Source organism: Corvus cornix, chromosome 12 (assembly GCF_000738735.6).
Source record: "Corvus cornix cornix isolate S_Up_H32 chromosome 12, ASM73873v5, whole genome shotgun sequence".
Lineage (NCBI taxonomy): Eukaryota > Metazoa > Chordata > Aves > Passeriformes > Corvidae > Corvus > Corvus cornix.
In genome coordinates this window covers 9,678,985-9,702,931 of record NC_046342.1, presented here as the reverse complement: position 1 = coordinate 9,702,931, position 23,947 = coordinate 9,678,985, and the positions used below count along the sequence as shown (strand labels likewise).

Genomic DNA, 23,947 nt, shown 5'->3' with positions numbered 1-23,947 from the left:
CTTCAAAGAGAAAGGCCATAAAATGCCAGCAGTTAACTCAGGCTTTCTGACAAGGACAGCAACAGCATCGTGAAAGGCCCAGACTAACACCAAAACTGCTGTAGGGGAGTATCACCCTGCTCTCCTCCTAGCTGGAAGTTTAGCTAAGGTGAGGAATTCACAGTAAATGCCCGAATCAATTATACCTGACAAGTGCAGGTAAACAGGCTTCCCAGGCATTGATTAAACATCAAGAGTTTTCAGCACCTGCTTCAGAGAAGTCCCGCACTGGCTGACCTGCGCAGATAATGTGGTGCCCATGGCATTAAGGTTACAGCACCACCTGCGAAATCCCAGCACCTGTGCTGGGCAGCTGCACAACTCATCCTGCAGGGATACCTGGGTCCTACCAGCAGATCCACCATACAACCAGGATGAACTCCAAGATCACAGGATGCTGCCTCAAACAACCAGGCATTGTCCATGAGAGAGCGACAGGAATGCAGAGAATCCATGCTAAGTGAAAGGGAGAAGAGAGGAAGAAGGAAATTGCCAGAATATCAGGAGTGCTAAGAAATGCAGGTGAAAGTTTCACTCAAAGGCTGACCAGTACTTTCAAGGGGAAATAAAGAAGAAAAAACCCCACTAAACAAAACTGGCAGCCATCAAGTACTTGTCATACAATAAAAAAGATACGAAGCACATTCCCCTGTCAGGCCTGTCACAGGAGCTTATTTTGGGAAGGAAGGAAGGAACATTTTAACTAAGGTTTAATGCCGTCATGCCAAAGCTGGTATTTGACAGAGCCTCCAACAAAACTCCCACCACCTCGGACAGTCATACTGCAGCTAAAACTCCCATCTTTCTGTGCTGAGAATATCCCTAAGTCCCATTTATACACTGCAGCAGCTGGTCCAGTTAACAGTTCCTGTCCCAGTTAAAAGAAAAAGCTATGTTAAATTCATGACCCCATCCTTTTATACAACAGGTAGCTAAGGAATGCAATGCACTGGGTTCCCAGAGAAAGGCAGAATAGAGGAACCCAAGGCAAGGATGTGCAAGAGAACTGGAGGATACTGAAGAAAATGCATCACATCCATATACTTGCATGGGTAAAGGAACTGCAAGGAAGAGAGTCACTATAAGAAACAAACAAAAAACCGCTGAAAAACAGAAGTAAGCCAAAGCCTGGAAGTTCCACCTCCTCACAGGGTTTTTCCTCTACCCCCAACTACAAATTATTCTCCATGTGCAGTTTCCAGTAAATCAAGCTTTGCTAAATAACCCCGACATGTGCAGGGCTGAGAACCAGCCAACAAGCAATGATGAGATGTCCCTGGAATGATTAAGGAAAACGCAGACATCTCTCAGGTTACAAGGAAGCCTGTTGTACTCTCCCCTTGGTGCATATGCAATGCTGCAAGCACTGTTCTGAAACCTCTGATATTCAAAGGCTCATTTGGTTGACAAGGAGCCTGTGGATTCGTGGACAGATTGTCACACAAACTGTCAGGTTTTTAGAGAGACTATCAGACCTCTCTTTGCCTACGTTATGGAGCACATCAAAGACACAGAAGATGAACCAGACGCAGACTGCACAGATCTGACAGAATGGTGGGTGTACATATTCAGAATACTGTACTGCTGGGGGGGGGAAGAGGCTTAATGTGAATAATCAGGGGCTGAAAGTTCCAGAAATGTGACAGTTTTTGGCAGCGATTCCCATCTTTGCATTTATTTATCGAAGGGAGAAAAACTGCCATACTAGAGGCAAACTAGAGAGAGGAAGAAAAATTGTATCAGCAGCAATTTATTTTGCCACTGTACTTTTTCTTTATTACTATTACTCCCAGAGCATTTTCTGAAGATATTTGTATTTTCAGTCAAGGTTCTCTCACTGTGCTTGCAGGCTCTCTTCCCATTTTATCCAGTAGGAGAGGCTGGTTTAATGATTACAGCCAAAAAGACCGCTAGGACTTCACAGGTCACTGTACACGGTTAATGACACAGACAAATCCGCACTTTCAGAAGTGCCTGCTGGCTCGCGGCTCTGTCTGGAGATGCTCAGGAGCTCATTATTCAAAACTTCAAGCTCAACTTATGGGTAATCAGCACATCTGAAGAAATACACCATACCCGGACAACCAAAAAGTGAAGAGACAATAGCTATTATAGAAAATACTAACCTTAAGCATTAAGGTCTCACTTTTAAAGCGGGGACAATGTTCACTTATCTTCCAGTGAGGTAGAGATCTCAGTTAATGAATACCTGGAAAAAGTTCCCAGCTTCACAGCTCAAAAATAGTATTACAAAGGATAACTTCATGTCTTTCTCCTTTATTAGGGATTGTTGGACAAATATTATAAAGCAACAATATTTTACAGGTGGCAGAAAAAGTTATTAAGCTATTTCTACAAAGAAATATTGATTATTATTTAAAAAAGGAAAATAAAATATAAACCAAAACATTGACAACAAGAAAAAGAAAACTGATTAACAGATTCCTTTGGCCTGCCTTTACAATACCACTGTCACATAACCTCTAGTTCTCCCTGCAAGGCATCAGTTATTCCAGAGAAAGGAATACTAGTATCTTTTTATATGTATTTTGCTATTCAAAAGATTGAAATTCTCCACACAGCAAACAGAAAATAAATACAGTGTTTATCCTAAGATAAAAATAAAGCACAAGGAGGAAAAAGGAGAAAGGATGGCAGAAGGGATAAGAAAAAAATCAGAAAATATTTGTAAGCAATTTCCTTTCCATCATTTGACAGGCTCATTCTCTCTGCTTTTAGCAATCTTCTCTTTCACCTGTTTTTTAACGCAGCTGTTCTGCCTCCTTTAAAGAAGCATTGAAGAGACACCTCTGCAGCTGGCAAAGAGGGAAGGCTCCAAAGAGAAGCCCAGAAGGACCACAGGCCTCCAGTCAACGGCGAGAGGCATTTTCACAGTGGGGCTATTGAGCCGTAAATATTAACATGAAAATCAAACACCCACAGAGAGCAGGGGCAGCCACACAACTCCTTCATTCCTGTACCCTGGGAGAGACCACTCCGGACACAACCCTGGGGCAGGATGTCACCCGTGGCCTTACACAGCTTTCAGTCACCACCAGCTTAGTTATGGTACTTTCATTACAGAATCCAGGCAGAGGAAAGGCAGCAAAGCAGGTCTCACTTTTAACCCATTAACCAAAAATAGGAATAATTAGTTATTAACATTAAACCTGAAAAATCTCACAAAGCCTTGCTGCCAAGGCTTTTCAGGAACGTAAATGGAGGAATGTCACATGCATGGTGTGTCACACAGCCATAGACACAAGCTAAATCTACTCAGAATTCAATCTCTAAACACAGTGTCTGACAGTAAAGAGTATTACACGCAAGCAACAACAGATCTTGAACTTGGCACTAAATGCAGAGGAAATAAAGGTAGGCTTAAAGTTCCAGGAGAAACATTTTGGTATAAGTATCCTTATAATCGGGTTTGTTGCTGTAGCTGATAAACTTTGTAACAAAAAGAGGCTTGGGAAACAGGGTTTGTTCTAAGTGGGTATTTTTTTCAGGCTCATGAAAAAAAAGTATCAGTATTTCACCTATATCTTGGACAAGACCAAGCAAAAGATTCAAGCCCTTCAACTGGGGACAGCCTGAGCTCAGACAACAGGAACACAAAGAAGGGACAGAACTATGCTTTTGCTGGGCAACAACAGGAGGGAATAAAAGCAAACACCACAAACACTTCAGACCTGGAGCTAAATCCCTCTCTCCACAGAGCAAATGAACACACAAACTTAAAACCCAGCACTGTCCTGTTTTCAGCTGGCAAGGACAAATGCTGTGTTCCTCCCCAGGATGCTCTGTGCCTCTCACAGAACAGCTAAGATACAGACAGCTAGGACACTATTATGGGGGATTTTTTTTGTTCTTCCTGCAACAAACCCATGTCTCTTAACTGAAGGAAGAGTTATCTCAGTGCCACATGAATGAGTGATTAGCCATCAGGCAGTAATGGCTTTTTGCTGCCGTGAACGGAAGCTGCATCTCAACAAATGACCTAAAGGTGAAAGGTCTCATACACTACATTTAATTCCCTAAACAGCCAAAGGAAATACTGTGGTATACATAACTATTATGAAAAATGAGGTTAAAAAATGCATATACATGCTCAGACAGGCACACAATACAGCATTTTTACATGCCCATATGAGTCATCATCTCTGATCAAGAACCACAGTCCAGCCAGTTCAAAGCTTGCTGCATTTCAGGGCAAATTAGATGATTTCTGTGTACCGTCCAGTACATCATGAGACAGCCCTAGGGGAAAAAAAATCCACAACCCAGGCACTTCTCAATTGACCCAGGCATGCGAGCTCAAAGTAACCTTGCAGCCTGAAATTACGAAAGAAGGAATTTGGCTCCTGTTCAGAAGAATGGGGAGGGAGAAGAAAGGAGAAGGAATTAAGCTGGTTTTCTTATTAAAAGACTTGAAATGCAATAACTGGGAAGGAAAAGCTAGCTCTTCTCATAAAATAACCTAGTTATTACAAGTCTTCTCAAACCAGAGGCTTAGAGCTTTATCTCAGCTGCCACATTTTCTTCTCCCATCTCTTGCTCCTCTGTGGCCTCTTGGAGACGGGCACAGATTCAGCAGCCTCTCGGTGTGTCCTGGCTCTGTGGCCATTCCTCGCTGTTGCTATCCTCTGTGCAGGGCAACATCTTTTACCTGCTGGCCACTCCACTGTTGAACACCTGCCAGGACAACCTCTTCTCCACATTTGTCAGGGTTTGACTCCCAGACAGTTCTACTGCATATGAGATGCATGTTTACTGTTTTTAACAAAAACAAAACAAAATTTTGCCATTATTTCCTGTTTATTTACAATGGGGCTAAAATGCAAATGGGTGAGCCAGGAAATCTTCATTTGAGCAAAGGTGTTTAACAGCAAACTGTGACTGGGATCATCCTTGGGGCAGCAGAATGTATGGGCAAACCACCAATTAACCCCAAAACCAACCAAACAAAAACCCACCCCTCATCATTGCAGGATTAGATTCTGTGACAGGCAAAGCAAGTTTGCTGTGGCTGAAGACCTCATTGCAAGCCTGATGGTACACATCTATTTAAAAACATTGAACATGTTATTTACAAGCTACTTCTGAGTCACCCTGGTCTCGGGGGAACGTGCATTATATGTTCAAGAAATTGGAGTAGCTCTTTTATTTATGTTTCTTTAAAATGACTGGCAGATGGGGAAAAAACCTTCAGAGAAGTGGCCCCAGGCTGTCATGAAACATGTATTTAACACACCCACAGTAAACTACTAAACACTTCAGAAGGTACAGCCGCTGTAAACACAGAGTAGTTCCTTTTTAAAGTCTGATCTTTGGACTACTTAATTCAGCACAAATTTGAGATGTTATGGGGAGTCAATTTATAGAGTAATTATTAGCCATATTTTCCATTAACATGATGACAGCATATTCTGTAAGGGCAGAGACATAATTTTAAGGACCTTTTCAAAACAAACCCTGGTCTTGGCTTTATTTTTAAGTCACAATAGTAATGTATTTTTCCTGCTACATGTGGAAGGACCACTGTGAGCTGAAATAGAAATCTCAGATTCCCCAAAGTCAGGCTCTTATGCAAGTGAATTCCACACACAGGGCAGTTTAGTCTACCTGAACCAATTTCCAAGACTAAGTCTAAATCTGGAATATCCCAAGAGAAGCACAAGCTTCAATCATCGAAATCCCAGCAGACACACAGACTCCAGCCTAAGGTCTGGAACACATTTAATCAATTCACTGTGCTAACTCTCTACAGTTTCATAAAATAGCCAATACTGCAATAACAGGGCCAGAAATTAATTGTACACTGGTTGGTGAATTACACAGAAGTAACAGGCAGCACTGGTATTTATTGCAGCTGGGTGATGTAGTTGCTGTTGAGGTACAACTGCACCTCAGTAAAAACAGGTGAGAGACGGTTCGTGTGTGCACACCTGGGGGGGTGTGTGTGTGTGAGTGCTGCTTTCCATTAGAAAAGCAGCACTGGTTTCACTGGTAACAGTGTTATCTATATAAATATAAATACACACATTTATAAATACCAATCCTGCTTATAAACAAGCATGTAAACAAAGAGGGAGGAATCAGAAATTTAAATTATTAGGCAATGAGAAAATGAATGAAATTAGGGGAAAATTGGGTTGAATAAAAAGTGCTGAGGAAGAGTATCAGAAATACTAGATAATGGGGAAAGCTCTAAGAAGTAAGACAAAAGAACCTCTTGTTTTGCTCTTTTTGGACTAGACTTGACAAATGCTCCAGTGTTGAGTTCTAACAAAGAGACAAGATCACATTCTAGGTCTTTTTGTTCTGCCTTTAACAAGTCTTCATAGTGATACACTGATGAGACCAGATACCAGATTGTTATCTAAATTCAGCTGCTAAATTCAGTGTTAAGACACTAAGTTCAAACCACACATTGCCACATTTATTTCACAAGTCGAGCCTGAGGATGGATTCCTCCAAGATGAAGCAGCCCATAAGCATCATTCTCTCCCTCTGCAAAGGTACTCTTAAATGCCAGAGAAACAAAATCCCTGTAAGGCTCTGACAGTTCACCCTTCAGCACACGGACTGCAAACGCATCTCTGCGCTAATCGTGCAGGCTGAGGAGGAAGCAAACACTTAGCTGCTGTTTGCATAGAGGCTGCTTGTAATTTGATGTAATGTACTGTACACCAGTCAACACATATTGAAGAGAGAACGTACACACTGCAGAGAAGGCAGAGAGGTTGTGCTGACATCTAACACGTTTTAGTTACCCTATTATAGATGTTCTTTGAGTTCATCAAATTACCAATCAATTTATCTGATCTCTAAAAGCTGTGTACTGAGGTATATTAACTACTGAGCTTCACAAGCTTTCAGCAAAAAAGCCATTAAATGGGTGAATTCAGCACAAGGTACTTGAAGTCAGTTTGTGTTGGCCAACAGCAACAAGGAAGGAACCTCTCCCTGCAGAAGGGGAGACTACAAGGAGCATTAGCCTCCTCTAGATGCTGTTCAGCCCTAATGGATACCCACAGAAAGCAGAAATCAGGGATGCTGCCCTCCCTCCTCCTCCCCCAGCATGACATTTAATGTCTGAGAAAAACTGCAAAGGAGGAGAGGATGGGAGGTTGGAACCGGTTCAGATGATGATTTCAGGTTTGTTCCCTTTTCAGTTTGTTCCCGTTCAAAAACTTAATTCACGCATAGGACAGGATCTACAATTCTCTAAACATCAAAGGCTGTGCCCTGGGAGACTGATAGAGCCACTGCCACCTCAGAGCAGCGTCCACACAGCCCCAGACAGGCAACCTGAGCAACTGGAAGCGATCTGAATGATTAGGATGGATCTTGTCAGCCTATTTCAGAAACTACACTGGGGATTATTCTTGTATTCAGAAGATTAAATCAACAGTTTGATGAACTGGGTGCTTTGCTGTACTGCTCTACTGGCCTGAGAGGCAAACTGCTTTTTTGGATTATAGATGTTGTAGGTTCAAAGAAAGCACTGGTGGTTTTGTGAGAGGAAGGGCTTGCAGGAAGGGCTGGGGATGAATAGAGAACTCAACAAATCAGATAAGAAAAGAAATTGAAATTGTGAAGATATTGTAAGGTTCAATTATGGAGATGGGGACAAGAAATCCTTCTGAAAGGGAAACACATTTTTTGAGACCAGAACTTCATTTCACACTAGCTGTCCTTCCTCCAGGTACCCACAGCACTGGATGGAGCAATAAGCTGATGGCTGGCAAGCCTGTGACTGGAGGCAAACAAAGCAGCCCTTACACACATGGCAATAGCTCACACACAGCCCCAAGACATTACAGGAGAAAGCAAATGGTGTCAGTGGCACCTGCCAGGACATATCAATCCATTTACCAAAGGGCACTGAATCTTTAACCCCTACTGAGAGGGCAGAGGGTTGGTTGAAGGTAACACCTGAACACAGCTTGTTTTTTCAAAGGCAGGTGAGTGACCCCTAGGTCTCATGGATACAGACAAGCCTGGCATCCCAGCTCAAGGAATGGATTTGTCATCCCCTTCGATAGAAATTCCCTGCTACCTCTGCCAGGTGATATCAGTTTGTGCAGTCCCACGGAGTCTGCTTTAAACTGATGATGAAGATCCAACATGAACGTATTGTTCTAGGAGGCTTTTTTTTTTTTTCACATTTCTATCACTTTTTCTCTGCAGAAATTTTTATTGAGACAAGTTACCAGCCATAAACCAGAAATGACAGTGGACTTGCATGTAAGGGTGACCTTGGCACACCAAAGTGGGAGATAGCTCCAAGAAGAAGGATCAAGGCCAATAAGAATAACAAACAAAAATAACTTTGCCTCCCATTCTTTACACATCCTAAATGCTTTACAAACATGAATTAAATGGGAAGAACAAGGGCAAAAAGAGATTAATTTAAACAAACCAAACAAGATGAATGCCACACACAAAATTACAAGATTTGTGAAGCCAAGCAGAGAAAAAGGTGCAGTCGACCTTATTAATAATAAAGGTATGTATTCAACGCATTCCTTTCCCACTTGCACAAATACTTTACAGCTTATGAATACCTCTTGTGCTACTTACTGCTCTGAAAAAATACAAGCAGAAAAGCGTTGCATATTAATGCACCCACTGCTCACAGCAGTCCACAGCCGCCTAACAGGAGATAACATGGGAGCCAGAGCTTAAGAAAATCCAAACAAAGAAGAGGCATCATCTACAGCAAGGAGTTTCACTTTATCTTCCAAGATTACCTTCAGCCTTTCTCTGCTGTTTTACACTACTCCAAAGAGCTGCCCGTGTTTTTGTTGTAGTGTAGCACTGCCCTTAGCTTTTGTCAGGGTAAACTCAGCAAGAGGCCAAATAGCAAAAGGAGTCAAACAAATATTTACTTGGGAGAAGGTATACAACTAATATGCTAAGTGAAATCTCCTGGCATCTGAAGGGTCCCAGGAGAGACTGCATTTCTTTCTTACGATACTTTTTAAAGAATGTTTCTACCACTTGGAGAAAAGCAGGACAAAGCATACACAGAATCCCTAATAAAAATCCCAGTTTTGAGCAGTATATGTAGTAACTATTTACAACAAGCTCCCTCCATCTCCCTCCCTGCTTCTCAGTAACAAATAAATGCATGAAAAAATATCACCTTGAGCTTCTCAAATTGAGTGTTTCTAAGCTTCTCCCTATAGATTGTTAGGTCTAACTCTTATTCTTCCTACCCAGAGAAATACTACAGTACAAAACCTCGTTCAAAACAGTTGAGAGAAGACACACATTTTATGAAACAATTCAAATTACATGGATGAGATGTAAAATTACTCTAACAAGTCAGAGTTAGAAGTTTAACCACTTATAACAAATTAGTCAGGTCTCATTACTGGATTACTTATTGGAGATTAGACAGTCACACTGGAAACACAGGTGTGGAATGGAATGTCTGTATCACCAGCTCCAACCCTGCAATCACACATAGTCATATAAGAAACAGTCAGCTCAAAGGAGCTTTTCCCTCTAATTTTTCTGATTACCAAAATATTTCAGGCACTCCAAAACAAAAACATGCAAGTGACCCAAGAGACAGAAACACACAACTACAACAAACTGTCAGGGCTAGAGTGAGGACAACAAACAGTTTTACCAGTGTAATGATCCTCTGCAAGGAATTTGTTCAATAAAACTTGATTTTAAAAAAATCTCTAAGAAGTGTGCACCACACTGCATGCAGAACAAAGTCTACCATCCCTTCCCACACACATAACCCCTGACAAACTGATAATGAAGGGTGCAGCGGGAAGAATAATCCCAGCATTGGTATAATCCCAGTGCACCCACTGTACATATTCAAGTCTGCACTCAGAACAGCAGAATGCTGCCAGTGGCAGCAGTGTGTGGCATTCGCTCAACACAAGTCAGAAGTGCAAATCAAGTGTCAGGCACTACAAAGAAACAGAGAACCAAACAGTGATTCTGACACAGCTGCCACACATGTTCACGGTCCCCCCGCATCCCGAGCACACAGTCCTGGCTCACAGCTCTCAGAGGATTAAACACGTGAGGAGAAGTTCCAAAAATGACTAGCCAGGATGGTCAAAGCATTTGGGGCAAGTACCCCATAACCTTGCTTTGATCACTGAATAGGGCACAGTGGGTCATCTAGTACCATCTCCCTGTTCAAGCAGGGTCATCCCAGAGCACACGGCACAGGATTGTGTCCAGATGCTCCTTGACTGCCTCCAATGAAGGAGACTCCACAACCTCTTTTCCCATCAGTTCAGTTCTTACAGTTATCCCTGGAGATTCAGTCACAGTCAGGACCAGCATACTGAACTATATGGACCTTAGTGTGACACAGCACTGCTGCACTCACTGTCACATTTCTTCCAGTGCTTTAGTAGAAGATGCAGGGAAAACCCCAAAAGCTGAAACACTGAAATTATTTTTTCATACATGCCCTTTCCCGTGAAAATTTTAATAAGACTGTCTGGAGAAACTCAGTTTCTAAAGATCCGTTTGAAATAAGGTACACTCATAGTTCATCTCATGCAAAACTAAAGGCAAAGCCTTTTTAGCATTTTTATAGCTTTACTGTTTCACAACACTTTGCCCTTCCATTATAAGCTATTCCATCATATAGATGGAATAACTGAGATAGATAGATGGACTAAATAATTGTTTCAAACTCCCAAAAGAGAAACGGCTATTAGAAAATGAGCAGGTTTTTCCTTCCAATTCTGTGCTCTGTCCAGTAGATTACAGTACTCTTTCAGAGATTACAAAATAAAAGGATAATGTATTCACACAATCTGCTGCATTCAGGGGAACTACTGAGTTCAATTCTGGTCAATACCTCTCAAAGACAGAGCTGCTAGGGGGAAAGTGCCAAAAGACAAACAAGTAGAATGAGAAACCTGGAAAAAACCATTCACACAAGCAGAGGCTGAAAAGGTAAGGACTGCTCAGCTTCATGGGAAGGTAAAAGAGGGAACAGAAGTCTGCAGATAATAAATAATGAAAAGAATTTCCTTTATCTCTTTCACATAAAGGATATTAAATGCAAAAAAATATTTGAAACTGATAACAGAGAACTTATAGAGTATATAAGTTAACCGATGTTGGAGGCACAGAGCTAAACAGGGCTACAGGAAAAATGCCTGAGATGCATAGAAGAACAATGGCACTAATCCAACTTTCAGTGAATAAAAATACTGAATGGAAATAAACTCTTGTGCAGCAGGGCATGTGTCTTGCTCCAACTGACAACATTTAGGAAGACTCTTCACAAAGCTGCTCTCCAGAAGTTTTCTTTGTGGCTTTGTTTTGGCGAGGTTTTTTCTTCTTCTTCCTTCAAAGCCTTTGCAAACTGACCACTGTCAGAAGAAACAGGACAGTCTCCGTGTTTGATTCACTGAGCAGCTCTCATGTTGCAAGGAGTATGTAACACAATTACTTTTACCATCCTACTGTGAAGGTACTGGGTTTTTAACATCAACAGTTCAAAACATCCTTCAAAAATATGTCTCTAAGTCTCATACTGCTGAATTCTGTTATCATGCAGAAGTGGAGACAAAACCAACCTGGACACAGCAGGGGAGGAGAGAGGGGAATTCCTGATAGCCTGATCCTTAAAAGGAGAAATTTCAGCTTGCTAACTCCACACTGAGCCATCATATTCATTCACTCACTGCCAAACACCTCTGAACTACCAATGACCACACTTCAAGTGACCATCCCCTCTTAAAACAGCAGAGAAAGCAAAATTCTATTTCAGAGCTCTCCCCCACCATCCCCTTACTGAGAGCTTTTTTCTAATATAGACACACATATACACAGATATATAAAAATATATCTAAGCCTGAGTTGGAAAGCTTTAGCACAGTGGAAAGAAAAATAAATAAATAAATAAATAAATAAATAAATGTCAAGGTCTGCGTGTATTCCACAAATAAAAGCAGAATTATATAAAAGCAACAGCTAATAAAAAAGATTTTTCTGTGCTGCATTTTCCATCTTTCCAACCATTATAGGAATAAAATTATCCACAGAGAAGATCAAAAACCTTTTTCAAAACTAATACAATTAAGCTTTATTACACTGTTTCAAGTACATTTCTCTCCTTGCCCTTCTAGCCCCCACCACCTCCCACTCCAATCCAGACTACCGGTTGGAGGCATTCCTCTATTTTATTACCAGCAAAATGCTAGTGTTTAAGGGTCAGAAACTATCCAGTGTTTCAAGAGAGGAAAGAAAACCTGTTCTTTTTATCTACTTGCTTTTGTACATATAACAACTAGAAGATAGTTTCTCTGTAGCTCTGCAGATTGAATAGGACTATGGGCAGCCCACCTTACTCCCCCGAGAAGATCTTGTGCTAAAATATCCATCACATTGTTTACAAAGGTGTCCCTGTAGCAAGGAACATGGACTTGAAAACACAAACTACAACAAAAGATTTCAAAAAGAGGACAATGAAGGCTGGAGACAAACTTCTCCCCACTCCACTGTCCATAAAGGACAGACACACAGGTTTTCCCTGTAATTTCCGCTTCATGAAACCAGATCCAGAGAGAAGAATATAATAGAAGCACTCAGCATGGGACCAAGAAATTGCAAAAATTCCCTTTGCACATGAACATATGGACAACTGTGATAATTAGAACGATAGCTGCTAGATTGTTTGCAATTTCACTGAACAATCCCCATTATCTAGAAATAGAATTTAAAATACGAATGCAACACTGAGTGGTAGTTTTAATAGTTTCTTTTTAATGAATTGTACAGATTAAAGTGTTGCAAAATTGTATCATGTGAATTTGCTCACAGGCACGTTTTACCGTTGATGGCTTAAAAAAATGCAGCGTGGACAATCCTACAGTAGCAGGGAATGAAAAAAGGAATAGATATGCCAACAGCTTCCTACAGTTTCTATAATCTACAATTTTCCCATGTTCCATACTCACCATCCTGCTACACGTTGGTAGTAAAACTGATTGATTTCTCAGTCTCTTTACAACCCATCCTTTTCATTGTTTGCATTTCTTTTTAGTCACATAACACAACTACAAGTCGAATGTATGCAACTCCCTGTCAGGAGGTCTAATTGCTTCAAATTGGAGAAGATTATTCTCCACATTTATTAAAAAATAAAGACTACTTATAACATTATTTCATTTTGCCAGGAAGTGAAGAACACATTAGTTCATAAGGAACAGCATGGCTGCTCCTATTTTTATGGCATCAATTTTTAAAAACTCATCATGGTAAACAATTAAACAGAGAAGCAAATCCCACGTTCAGGGGAGAGATTCAAATCCCTAAATGGATTTTCAAAGGTCATTTCAGGCTTAAAAGATGCTTGACAGTGTCTCTTTAAATCACGTTCATTTCAAAGGCTTATCCAGCAAGAAGCAGGCAGTGTACTGCAGCACCACTCTTTGAACTGTTTGGCTCCCCAGAGAAAAATTAATAATACAACTTTAATTCATATTTATAGCAAGATTTATGTTGTGGTGGTAGATTTTTTTTATTTAGGAAAGGATTTCTAACAAAAGGAATAAAAAACAGGGCACTTGTTTTTCTTTCAATTTAGCTTTCACCTAAATCCCATGGTGAAAAAGATAATGGAGTTTGAACTACCAGAAATCTTTTTTTAAAAATCATCCAGTTAAAAAACCCTTTATCTTTCAAATGCAAGTTGCTCAAAAAATTTGTACAGCTTTTCTATCACATAAGGGGTGGGGGGCAAATCAGATATTGGGAGCTGCCAGTTCTAGGTTGCAGCACAACACCTCTTGGTTCTCTATCATTTGGATCCACACAGATCCGTGTCCTACCCCTGTGGGGCCAGAAATAAAGACAAAAATCTCGGCCTTACCTTCTTCTCAATGCGGGCCAACTGCTCTTTATAGAAGGCCTCCTGTCGCCTCAACTCTGCCTCCCTGCCTTGCAGCTCCACAGCCTGGGAAGGACAACAAAACAGCATCACTAGAAGAAGAAATTAAAAATAAATGTAGTGCAAGGAAAGCACATGGGATGCAGACTGGAAGGAACTAAAAAAAATCACTGCTCAGGACTCGTGCATGGGATCCCCCTCAGTGGAACTACAAACCTTAAGAACTGCAGCTCATTTTGGGTTATCCCCTGACATTTGAAATGCTCTTATTAACATAATACTTGAACTCAAAACCTTGATTTTACTACTTCTTACTAAATGAAAACATATAATCATAGAAAGGTGACACTTTCCCATTCCCTTTTTCAGAACTCCATCTTATCCATGTCTTTGTTTTTCCATGAATCATGACAGTAATTACTCAAATGTTCTTCACCTTACCTCAAAAAAACCAAACCAAATCCCCTCAAATCCTCCTCTTTATAATCTCCTGCCCCTTGGAGTGTCCAAAAGCTTCTAAGGATTAAATACTTCCCCTACAACAGACATACATAGGACTATCCAAGATAATTAAGTACTCTCTCCACATGCTCTCTGTGCATTCCCCATCAGCACCCTCAAAGTTCCTCTGGCTGGTGCTGCAGACTCAGAGGGAAGATGGGTGTCAGAGAATTTCTCTTCTATCTTCCAAAGTATAAGCATGACACTTTCAAAACAGTAAATCTGGTATTCATCAGCTAAACTGTGCTCAATTAAAAAGTCTGTGTGGGTACAGCAACAGCTGTAGCCTTCTAGCTCCCTACAGCCAGCACCACTTCATTATATTCCCATCCCTAAACTGAACTAGCATTAAGAAAACATGACATTGATGGAACTGAATCAAACTTTTGAAGTTTAAAAATATCAAGCAACAACAGCAAGAAAAGATGGCACTTGTTCTTCATCCCCCATCCTACCTCAAAATCTCTGGGGCCACATAAGTTATCAGCAGGCAGAAGACCTTTCAAAACCCAGAATGATTAGCCTGCTTAACATGGACACAAATCCTGCCAGTCCATAGCATCCCAGCAGCATTGCTCTTAACTTCTAATGATGGTACAACCACAGAAAATGCTGGTCCAACATGATTAAGCAGCTGGGACAGAAATATTCCCGTGGGCTCAGACCTGTCATTTTACAGCCAAAAGCCATTGCTAACAAGAAAAATTACATCTGAAAGCAAGTTGCTGTGCATGTCCTTCTTTCTGCTCCCCTGCTGATGGAAATACAGTGGTATAATAGGGCTTAGAAGAGATTTTAATCTAGGCAGTGAGGGTGGTTGCTAAGCAAGCAAGAAAAGGAGTATATGAAATAGGAAGGTTGTAGGGGTGTGGTGGTGGTGTGGGTTTCTTTGTTTGTTTTTAAAGAAATATTTTGGTTTCCATGTTTGCTATCCCAGAAAACAGGACCAGGATAAGGCACAAGCAGTAGAGACTCATATCTAAATCCTCTCTCTCTCAAAGGCACTTGATTAAAAGCAAAATCTCTGGCTTTGCTTTAACCTATAGCTGTTATACTACTTCCCACCTGCAAACCAGCTGGAATATGACGGGGAGAGGGATGAGAATGAGCTGCCCCATACATGCAGCCTGACAAAAGAGATATCACAGCTACAATAGGGACACTGATGGGTACTCTGTAAGTGCCAAAACTATAACCATTTTCTTATAAGAGAACAATAGCTGTCCCTCCGAACCAATCTTCTACACAGAAAAGGACTAAGCAATTTCAAATATAATGAAACAGATGTAAGAAAGTGGGGTGGTCTGGTGGATGACCAAAGGACTCCGATTCCCCTACAGTTTTCTGCATAACACCCATAAAATTGGACTACTCCACAAGTGACTTGTATTTCCTTAAGGAGAAAATAAATATGGAAGAGAAAGAAGAGTAAGACAGGACTAACCCCTCTGCATGATTCAGATGGACGGTGCATCATATGATGGAAGAAGAAAAGAAAAAAAAGAGATTAAAATAATGGATTCTTATAAACTTATGAAAGCTTCTGTTTAATCAAAATAATTATGTATCAGTGCCAGTCTCCTGGGATAGGGAGTATTCTGGAAACACAAAATCAATGCATGTAACAATACCGGTGTGCAAGAGGCTTTATTCTATTTCTGGCAAGACATGGATCACAAGCCCACATACTCACTCAACTTTTCAACCTGTGAGTTTGCCTGACCTCATTCACCAAGAAATCCAGCACACTTATCCTTACAACCCCCCTGGAGGGAACACAATCCAAATACCTAATCTCTCAAGCAGGGTGCTGAGATGCAAACACAGTAGGGGGGTGTGCTGCTCCGCACAAGGACGACCCATGGACTGCCAAGCTGACCTCACTGGAGCTGGAATGGCCCCAGTGAATAATTCCTCCACACCAATGCACCCTGCAGCAGACACACATTCTGTTAGTCACTTCCCCAGGGTCTTGCAAAACCAAGGTCAAAGAACCAAAACCGAATCTCCCAACTGCAGACTACAACCTCAGAGTACTCCCCATTCTTCCCCCTAAGTAATTTCTCCCATATTATCCCCCATTGTCCCACTTATCACCCATAATGTATGATGAACTAGGGATAACAGACAAACCTTGTACTTGCAACACAAACATATTTTCAATGCCTTGCTTGTTTTCAAGAGCTGCTGCTGTTTCAGTGCATTGAAGTATGCAGAGAAACACTCTATTTGTGACAGATCTGCTTCAAAGTTGCTTTCTGTTTCCCTCTATCCCCAGCTGGTATTACTAAAAACTTTAGTACACGTTATGATGATGTTTGAAGTATGAACGGTATAGTAGAGCATGTGTCATTTGAAACATTCACTGTTCCAAACTGGGTTAGGCAACCAGGGACATTTTGAATGAATATAGGATATTTATTAAGAGTTCCTCTAGTCCTGCTGGTTATTCCCTACCTGAAGTCAGAAGCCTGTGATGTCCCAGACAGAACTGGCTGCTATGGGGATGATTAAAATTTCACAGGGGATTGAGATTCCAAGTACCAAACAAAGCTTCAATACACTTTTCAGAAAAAGGCCTTTAGAACTAAAGAAAGAAGGAGAAGGAAAAACATGCATGATAACACTGATTTGAAAATCAGATTATCAGAAAGCTGCATTTCACTTCCACGCTGCAGAACAACACTGGAGCTTGAACATACTGTGCAAGAGGTGACCAAAGCCCAGAGATGACATCTAAGATGTGTAGAACACAGATAGTGTGATGTCCAAGAAGTATGAACACAGAAACAAAACAGAGACGGGGGAAAAAAGCTATAGAACACAGGAATGCACCCAAAACTTAGAAAGGGGGATGTATTTATAGAAGAACATGTATGCAATTGGCCATTGCCCTCTGTACAAAAGCTAGGTATAAGATATATTCAAGAAATGCTCAAGAATCCCCTGTGATGGTGTCAGAATTCACAAGCATTGCATTCTTACAAAAGGACAGTGAAGGCGTACTACCAACATGCTGCTACAGCTTCCATGGGCATGGATCCACGGACCAGTTGGGTGCTCTTTCAAATTCTTCTTCTGTTTTATCTTTACACTTTTTCTGCAGCCCAAGGTTTTTCAGGTTATCTCAGTGCTGCTTTGAACAGTGACGAAGAGCCAGGGCAGAGTTATGTGTGATTCTCTGCCTCCTTCTCCCCCTTTATCAAGTAACCCATTTAGAAACAAACTGTGCAAGCACATTTCTAAAGCTATACATTATATACTGGCTCAACTAAAGGATTCAAGCACTGGCCTGCTAGCTGACAGACAGGCCAAAAGAAATACTTTACAAGCTCCTAATTGAGGTAATGAAATATTATTGGTTCATTCTCTATGAACAAAGCCAGACAATCTCAGCCTTGTCCTGAACTGACACCAACATGCCACACATCAGACTGTGCAACTGATCTAGAGCTCAGCTTCACTCTAACTATAACCATTCCCAAATTAGCTTTGGCTTTGCCCCCCACAAAATATCACCAGATTTTTATTATTTTTAATCACAGTCCCACCCCATCACCTAGTTAAACACGAAAACTAGGGAGGAAATCTGTTTGAAAAAAAAAAAAAGGGCTTCTTGGCAGGGTCAGATGATAGTAAGGAATGTAGCACTCAGGAATAAAGTGCAGTGTTAGCACAGCCCACAGCTGACAGCTACCATCAGGCTGTCTCTCTCCTCAATACTGTTTGGGTTCTGCAATTTGAGAAGAGGATATGGAGAAGACTCTACTGGAGGACAAAAATCCCAAAAACTTTCTCTCTGCAAAGGGCAACTCAAGCTAGAAGGAAAGGTCCAAACCTCAGCCTATAAAGAACTTCCCAAAAGGCAAGTCACAGCATTTGGCAAGACTACTGCAAAAATATTTATCTTCTTGGCAAAGCACTTCCACCACTCACAGACAAACTAGCAAGATGATGCCTAGATAATCAGTCAGAAGCAATCCAGGGAAATACGCTACAAGGATAAAGGAAAGGTTCTGCAGTCTATCAAATGCCTAGTTTCTACATCATCCTGTCTCTGCTGAGAGGAGTTATCAGCTTCCCTAAAAGGTAAGCAGTTACATCTCTGCAGCAGCACAGCAGAGATGTTATGGCTGGGCACCTCAGCTTGCCACACTTCACAACTGCAAATTCTAATACCTCGTGCTTTCCCAAGTCTCTTCCAGTCCTGGTAGCAGTCCAGGTGGCAGGGGAGAAAAACAAATGCTATTAAGGACTCCAAGATGAGAAGATGGAATTGATAGCAATTCACTAAAGATCAGAGCTAACTCCAAAATTAGCTGGCTGGCATGTTCCTGGCCAAGTCTAAAGGGAATGGCAGAGCTGAAAGGGCAGCACTGAAATAGTAAGAGGCAATTTGTGTACTTCATGCCCAAGACTGAATAGCAGAACTTTACAGGGAGGCTTGTACCAGGCAAGTAGCCATGGGAGAGCCTTGACTCAGCCTCCACTGGCATCAGCAGAAATATCACCATTACCGAGGAGCTGCCTGCAATCGCTATTCCAGACACACAAGGCCTACAAAATCACTGGCTTTTTGTCCTACCTCTCATTCTGTTGAAGGCAGGTGACCAGGTTCTATTTTAGAAACCAGATGCAACTCATAGCCTTAAAAAGCAATACTGGTATAACCTTCATTTCCTCCTGTTTCTGCTACTCTCTTAGCCAACAATATACATCACCAGATCAAGTTTGGTTTCAGCAGCTGTAAGCTACACAAAAGGAACCAGTGAAAATCTTTATGGAGGAAATAATATGCAATTTTCTAGCTGAACACCTTTTAAAATGTAATGACAGAAAATAAAATCCTGCATCTGTGCTCAGCAATAACAATCCGTACGCGCGCAGTAACAACATGACACTTGGAATAAGCAAGATCCAGACAAAAAAGAGAGCTTACCCAGGCGTCCAAATCCACAGGCTTGGAAAAAAAGAGAGCGCAAGATAGAAAGGAAGGGAAAGAGCAGAAAAAGAGAACTCGGTGATTTATGGAGGCCGCCTGCTGCTGTGCAATACAGCTTTTAGGATGACAAGTTTAGAAAAGTTCCTTTAAAATGACAAGCATCTTAAGCAAGGCAGTGCTGTCCCCTGTTGGGAACTGTGCTGTTAAAGCAAAACAAAAGCACATGCACCCCCTAAACCAAAACCAAAGCAAAGCCCCCACAGCCTCCTGCGGGACCCCCATCTAGGGCGGGAGCTAAGCAAAGGCAGCTGGGAAACAGCCAGTTCCAGGGAGCCATGCAAGGTGTTGCACAATGTTAGAGATGCTGATACACAACATGCACCAGTGAACGTGGCAATGCTGGGCAGACTCAAAAGGAGGTGGTCAACAACTGTGCTGCTTCCAATTACATGCCAAGAACATGAAATCTCTTAAAGGGTGTTTTTGAATGCACAAGCTGACCTACGTTGCAAGTCATCTTCCAAGGACAATTTCAAAGAGTGATTCCTAACAGAAAGCCGGTTGACTGATTAGATTCCCAACCAGATTCCCCTTCACAGGCAACTGAAAATCTCTTCAGGGCACAGTCCAAACCTCTGTCAAAGCCAAGCTGCCTCCACCCGCACCTTCTTTTGTCCACAAGCCTATTTAAGTGTGCAGAGACCCAGATAAAACAGGTTGCAGTATTGCCTCTTCTTCACTTGTTACTACTTTTTACTTACACAGTAACCCAGCAGCAGCAAAGCGAGTACAAGATGATAAACATTTCATGCCCATAACCACCTCCTTTTGAAGCCAAGGCATTTATGAGGCACGCACAGCTCTCATTTGCTGTCAAGGGCTGCAAGTGTTCCCTGCCTCTCAGGGCTACCTTCAATCAGCAGCACATTGGCTAAGCAGGAACTTCAGAATGGCTGGCCTTTTTTATTATGATTATTTATTTGAGGGGAGTTGACAGGGCACAAGGAACTTTCCTCCTGGTCATAGTTCACTGCTAGAGGGAGCAGACGGTGGAAGGTAATATTTTTATGGGATCTGCCATCATTTTAATGGCAGAGAGTGACTACTTCAGGCAACTGAGGGATGATGTGTCATCAGATATGTGTGTCGTCCATCCTCATCCTTTGCACCAGCTCAGAGGGCTGGAACTGAACATCTACATTTCAGCTGAGGGAAGCCAATTCCACCCTTTCTGCAGACAGGTTTGACATAGCAGCATCGAGTCCTTGGCCAAACAAACCAATACACAACAGGTGTTTACTGGTCATCACTGACCAATCTTGACAGAAGCCTGATTTGAATAACATTTTTCTTCCTGATGATTTTTACAGTCAGGACAGATGCACTTCGTTTTGTTCTCACATTTTAGCAATTGCAAGTCTGTCCATCCTCAGCAGATGGACAGGAGGAACACAGCACTCTTCATGGTGCCTGCTATTATTCCAGCAGGTAGGTCAGGCACACCACTAACTCTTTACTGGATGTACCTCTGTCATCCTTGAGTGCCTGAGCCGTGAACTGACACATTCCTGGTGGACAAACACTTGCATGACAAAATAAACACAAGGTACTTACTCAGTGGCACTGGACAGGGGCTGAGAAGAGAGAGCAAGGAGAAGGAACCAGCCCTATCACCAATATGCGCCCCAAACGATACAATGGACAGCAGCAGAATTAGGGTTTTAGAGAATGTAACACTGTTACTAATCACAGAGCATCTCTTCTGCAGGCACTGCCAAAGCCTCTAATTCTGTCAACCTTCAGAAGGGGGGAAAATTATTACTCCAAGAATAGGAATAGATACACTTAACTGAATGGAAACAGGAAAATTAAAATGTGTAAACACAGTAGGACATATTGCTGCATTGGAAAAAAAACCCTGACTAAATAAAATACACTAATAAATAATACAAAAAGGAAAACTGAAGAGGGCTACTGGTTTAAGTTTTGCTAACTTCCAAGCATGTGCCAAGATCTCTTTGCAGACCTGCATTTACCAGTTTTGATAACAAGAGACACAGCCTGTCCATTTATATTTTCAAAGTCTAAGCAATCTGTTTAAGAAATGAGCAGTATCTGGTTTCCTTGCTCCCTAAGTGAGCTTCATTTCCAACTCCCAGATGGCAGCTCATGAGTTTTATAATTCTAGCCCTGGGATACAAGTCATCTTTCAACACCCTTGGTCAATACTTCTGGACTCTTCTGCTGAAAATGGTTTTTTTCTCTTCCAGGTAACCCACTGGACAGCAACCACAGGAACAAGAATAAATACTGGACTTAATCGTTTGAGGTCAAAACCCAATCAAGATATTCCTCCTAACTGTATCAGAAGCAAAAGGTTACAGAGACAGGATCTCAGGCCAAACCAGCAACCTCTGTCCTAGGGATTCATACAGGCACTTGGAGAAGACACTGGCTGGATATGGGAACTATGTGAGTAATACATCTGTGCTTCTGAAAATTTCACATCTGAGCATTCATTATACAGGCAGGGGATGCCTTCCCACATACGTATCAACAGTCCAACTTCCAATGGAATCAAGAAGACAGCACCAAATTAGTATTTCACTCATAAGGGCAATTCCCTGCAACTTCTCCCAGATTCATACACTGCATCACCCTTACACATCATGCACACCACTCAAGTCTGTCACAGTGTGGGGAAATGTAAAAACGGCAGTGAACAATCAAAATGCAGTTCTGTGATTGGTGGGGAAGGAGGAAGGGATCAGCACAGGGCAGCGACCTTTGGAAGGACAATGCCTTTGTAACCTGACTGGAACCAGCTTCCCCCTAAAGTCCATTTCCTTGCCATAGTCAATAACTTTGTCACAGAACAGATTTCACTGCAGTGTGACCAATGACTCAGGAATCCAGACTACCAGCTTGGTAGAGATCTCCTATTTAAGAACTCCACACAAAGTATTTTTAGGGGCACTGCCAGCTTCGGGAGTGGAAGATAGAGTGGGAGATGCGAGAAATGAGAGGCAGCAGGTGCCCAAAACCCAAGACAGCTGTTGGCAACAACTTTTGCACTCATATCAGTATCTGAAGAGCTCTGCAGCATATATTCCAACATCTTGATGACCAGACTTCATCACTGAATGAGCAAACAGTCATTTCTTCTTAAAGCAATAATCCAGCTCTAAATTTATCATGGTCCATAATGATAGGAATTCAAGTATTTAAAGAATATATCTAGACATTCAGTATCCACTCCAGACTCTTCAACTCTTCCAGTTTAGTGAAAAATTGAAGGAGTATCAATATTAAATGTAATGAGAGTCTGAGATGTAACCAACTGACAATGGAGAGGGAGAAGGAAGAGACTGAACAGCAATCAATTCTGAGGAAAGGCTGTGATGAAATTGCTTAACTTTGATGTATACAGACCATACACAATTCTGCAAACATTAAGATGGGAAGCAGCCAAAAAAACCTTTGCCCTTCTATGATTCAGGGACAACTGCATCCTAATACTTATGGCACTGCTACAAATAGGTTTGCAATGCTGACCGTTGATGGTTTTCATTTAAAACAAAATTAAGAGAAACCTACTTTATAACATCCAAAGTAAACCATCTGCTTTCATTGCTTGCTTTAGTACTCCAGCCCATTTCCACATTCTCCTCTTCCCATCACCACTTCTATACATGCATACATACAGTTTTCATTTTGTAGGCTGCCAACAGACAAGGCATTCAATGGTTTTAGAAATCTTGCAGAGTGTAGGTTCTCTAGAGATGTATGCTCAAGATGCTTATTTCTCATAGCAGGTGAGTCAACAACTCATCCTAAATTTTTACCTTCTTGCTTAAATTCCTACTCTGCCTATTAGACTTAAGAATCTTCAAGTCCTTGACCAATTTAGAACAAGAAAAACAAACCAGCAACCAAAACTTCAAGAAAGGGCATAATGAAATTCTGTATTATGACTTTCTATCCCAGAACATATTTCAGACCCTACTGAGTCAATGAGGTATTTCTTGTAAAGCTAGAAACAAAGGCCACTCAACTCTTCTTGGATTATTTCTAGCTCATAATCATTAATGCAGACTCCCATTACACCAGCCTAAGGGTGGCATATGGCTTTCTAGGGATAGGACAGACGGGGGGAAATAACAGTTATGCATGCCTACATCCCAGTCTCATTGCTCTGCCTGCATATGGGGACAGAGCTCTCTCTTGCCAGATTCTTAAATACCAAATATATTAGCTTCCGAGTCAAACATAGTACCTCACACACAACCACTGTTTTGAAAAAGATCAAGACGGCATTCATAACCAACCCATGTGCCTCCAAGCAGTAAAAATCATGAACCCTGTGTGTTCAGAAGGAATTCCCTTCCCACATTTGCTCTCAGACACTACATGGAATTTCTACCTGCCTCTGAAAAAAACAGATATTTATAGGCACCAGCCAATGGATACAGGTTAGCATAGCAGAAAGAACACAAATTTCCTGCCACCAGATTAGAAACCTAATTTTTTTTTAATTTAAAAGTTATTATCTCAAATACTACACAGTT

At 41.5% G+C, this 23,947-nt stretch overlaps 1 protein-coding gene across 4 annotated transcripts in view; it reads right to left on the bottom strand.

Moving 5' to 3' along the window:
• Positions 1–23,947, bottom strand: part of CHCHD6 (coiled-coil-helix-coiled-coil-helix domain containing 6) — a 110,082-nt gene that overhangs the window by 58,996 nt on the left and 27,139 nt on the right. For 2 of the 4 annotated variants that reach the window (XM_010390093.3, XM_010390096.4), the window contains exons 5-6: positions 19,377–19,397; positions 13,919–14,002 (exon numbers count right to left, since the gene is read on the bottom strand). The exons of 1 other annotated variant lie outside the window; for it this stretch is intronic. In XM_010390093.3, coding sequence (XP_010388395.1) covers positions 13,919–14,002; positions 19,377–19,397 — 105 coding nt within the window. The remainder of the gene's footprint in view (positions 1–13,918; positions 14,003–19,376; positions 19,398–23,947) is intronic. One more of the 4 variants, XM_010390094.4, reaches the window with a different exon arrangement.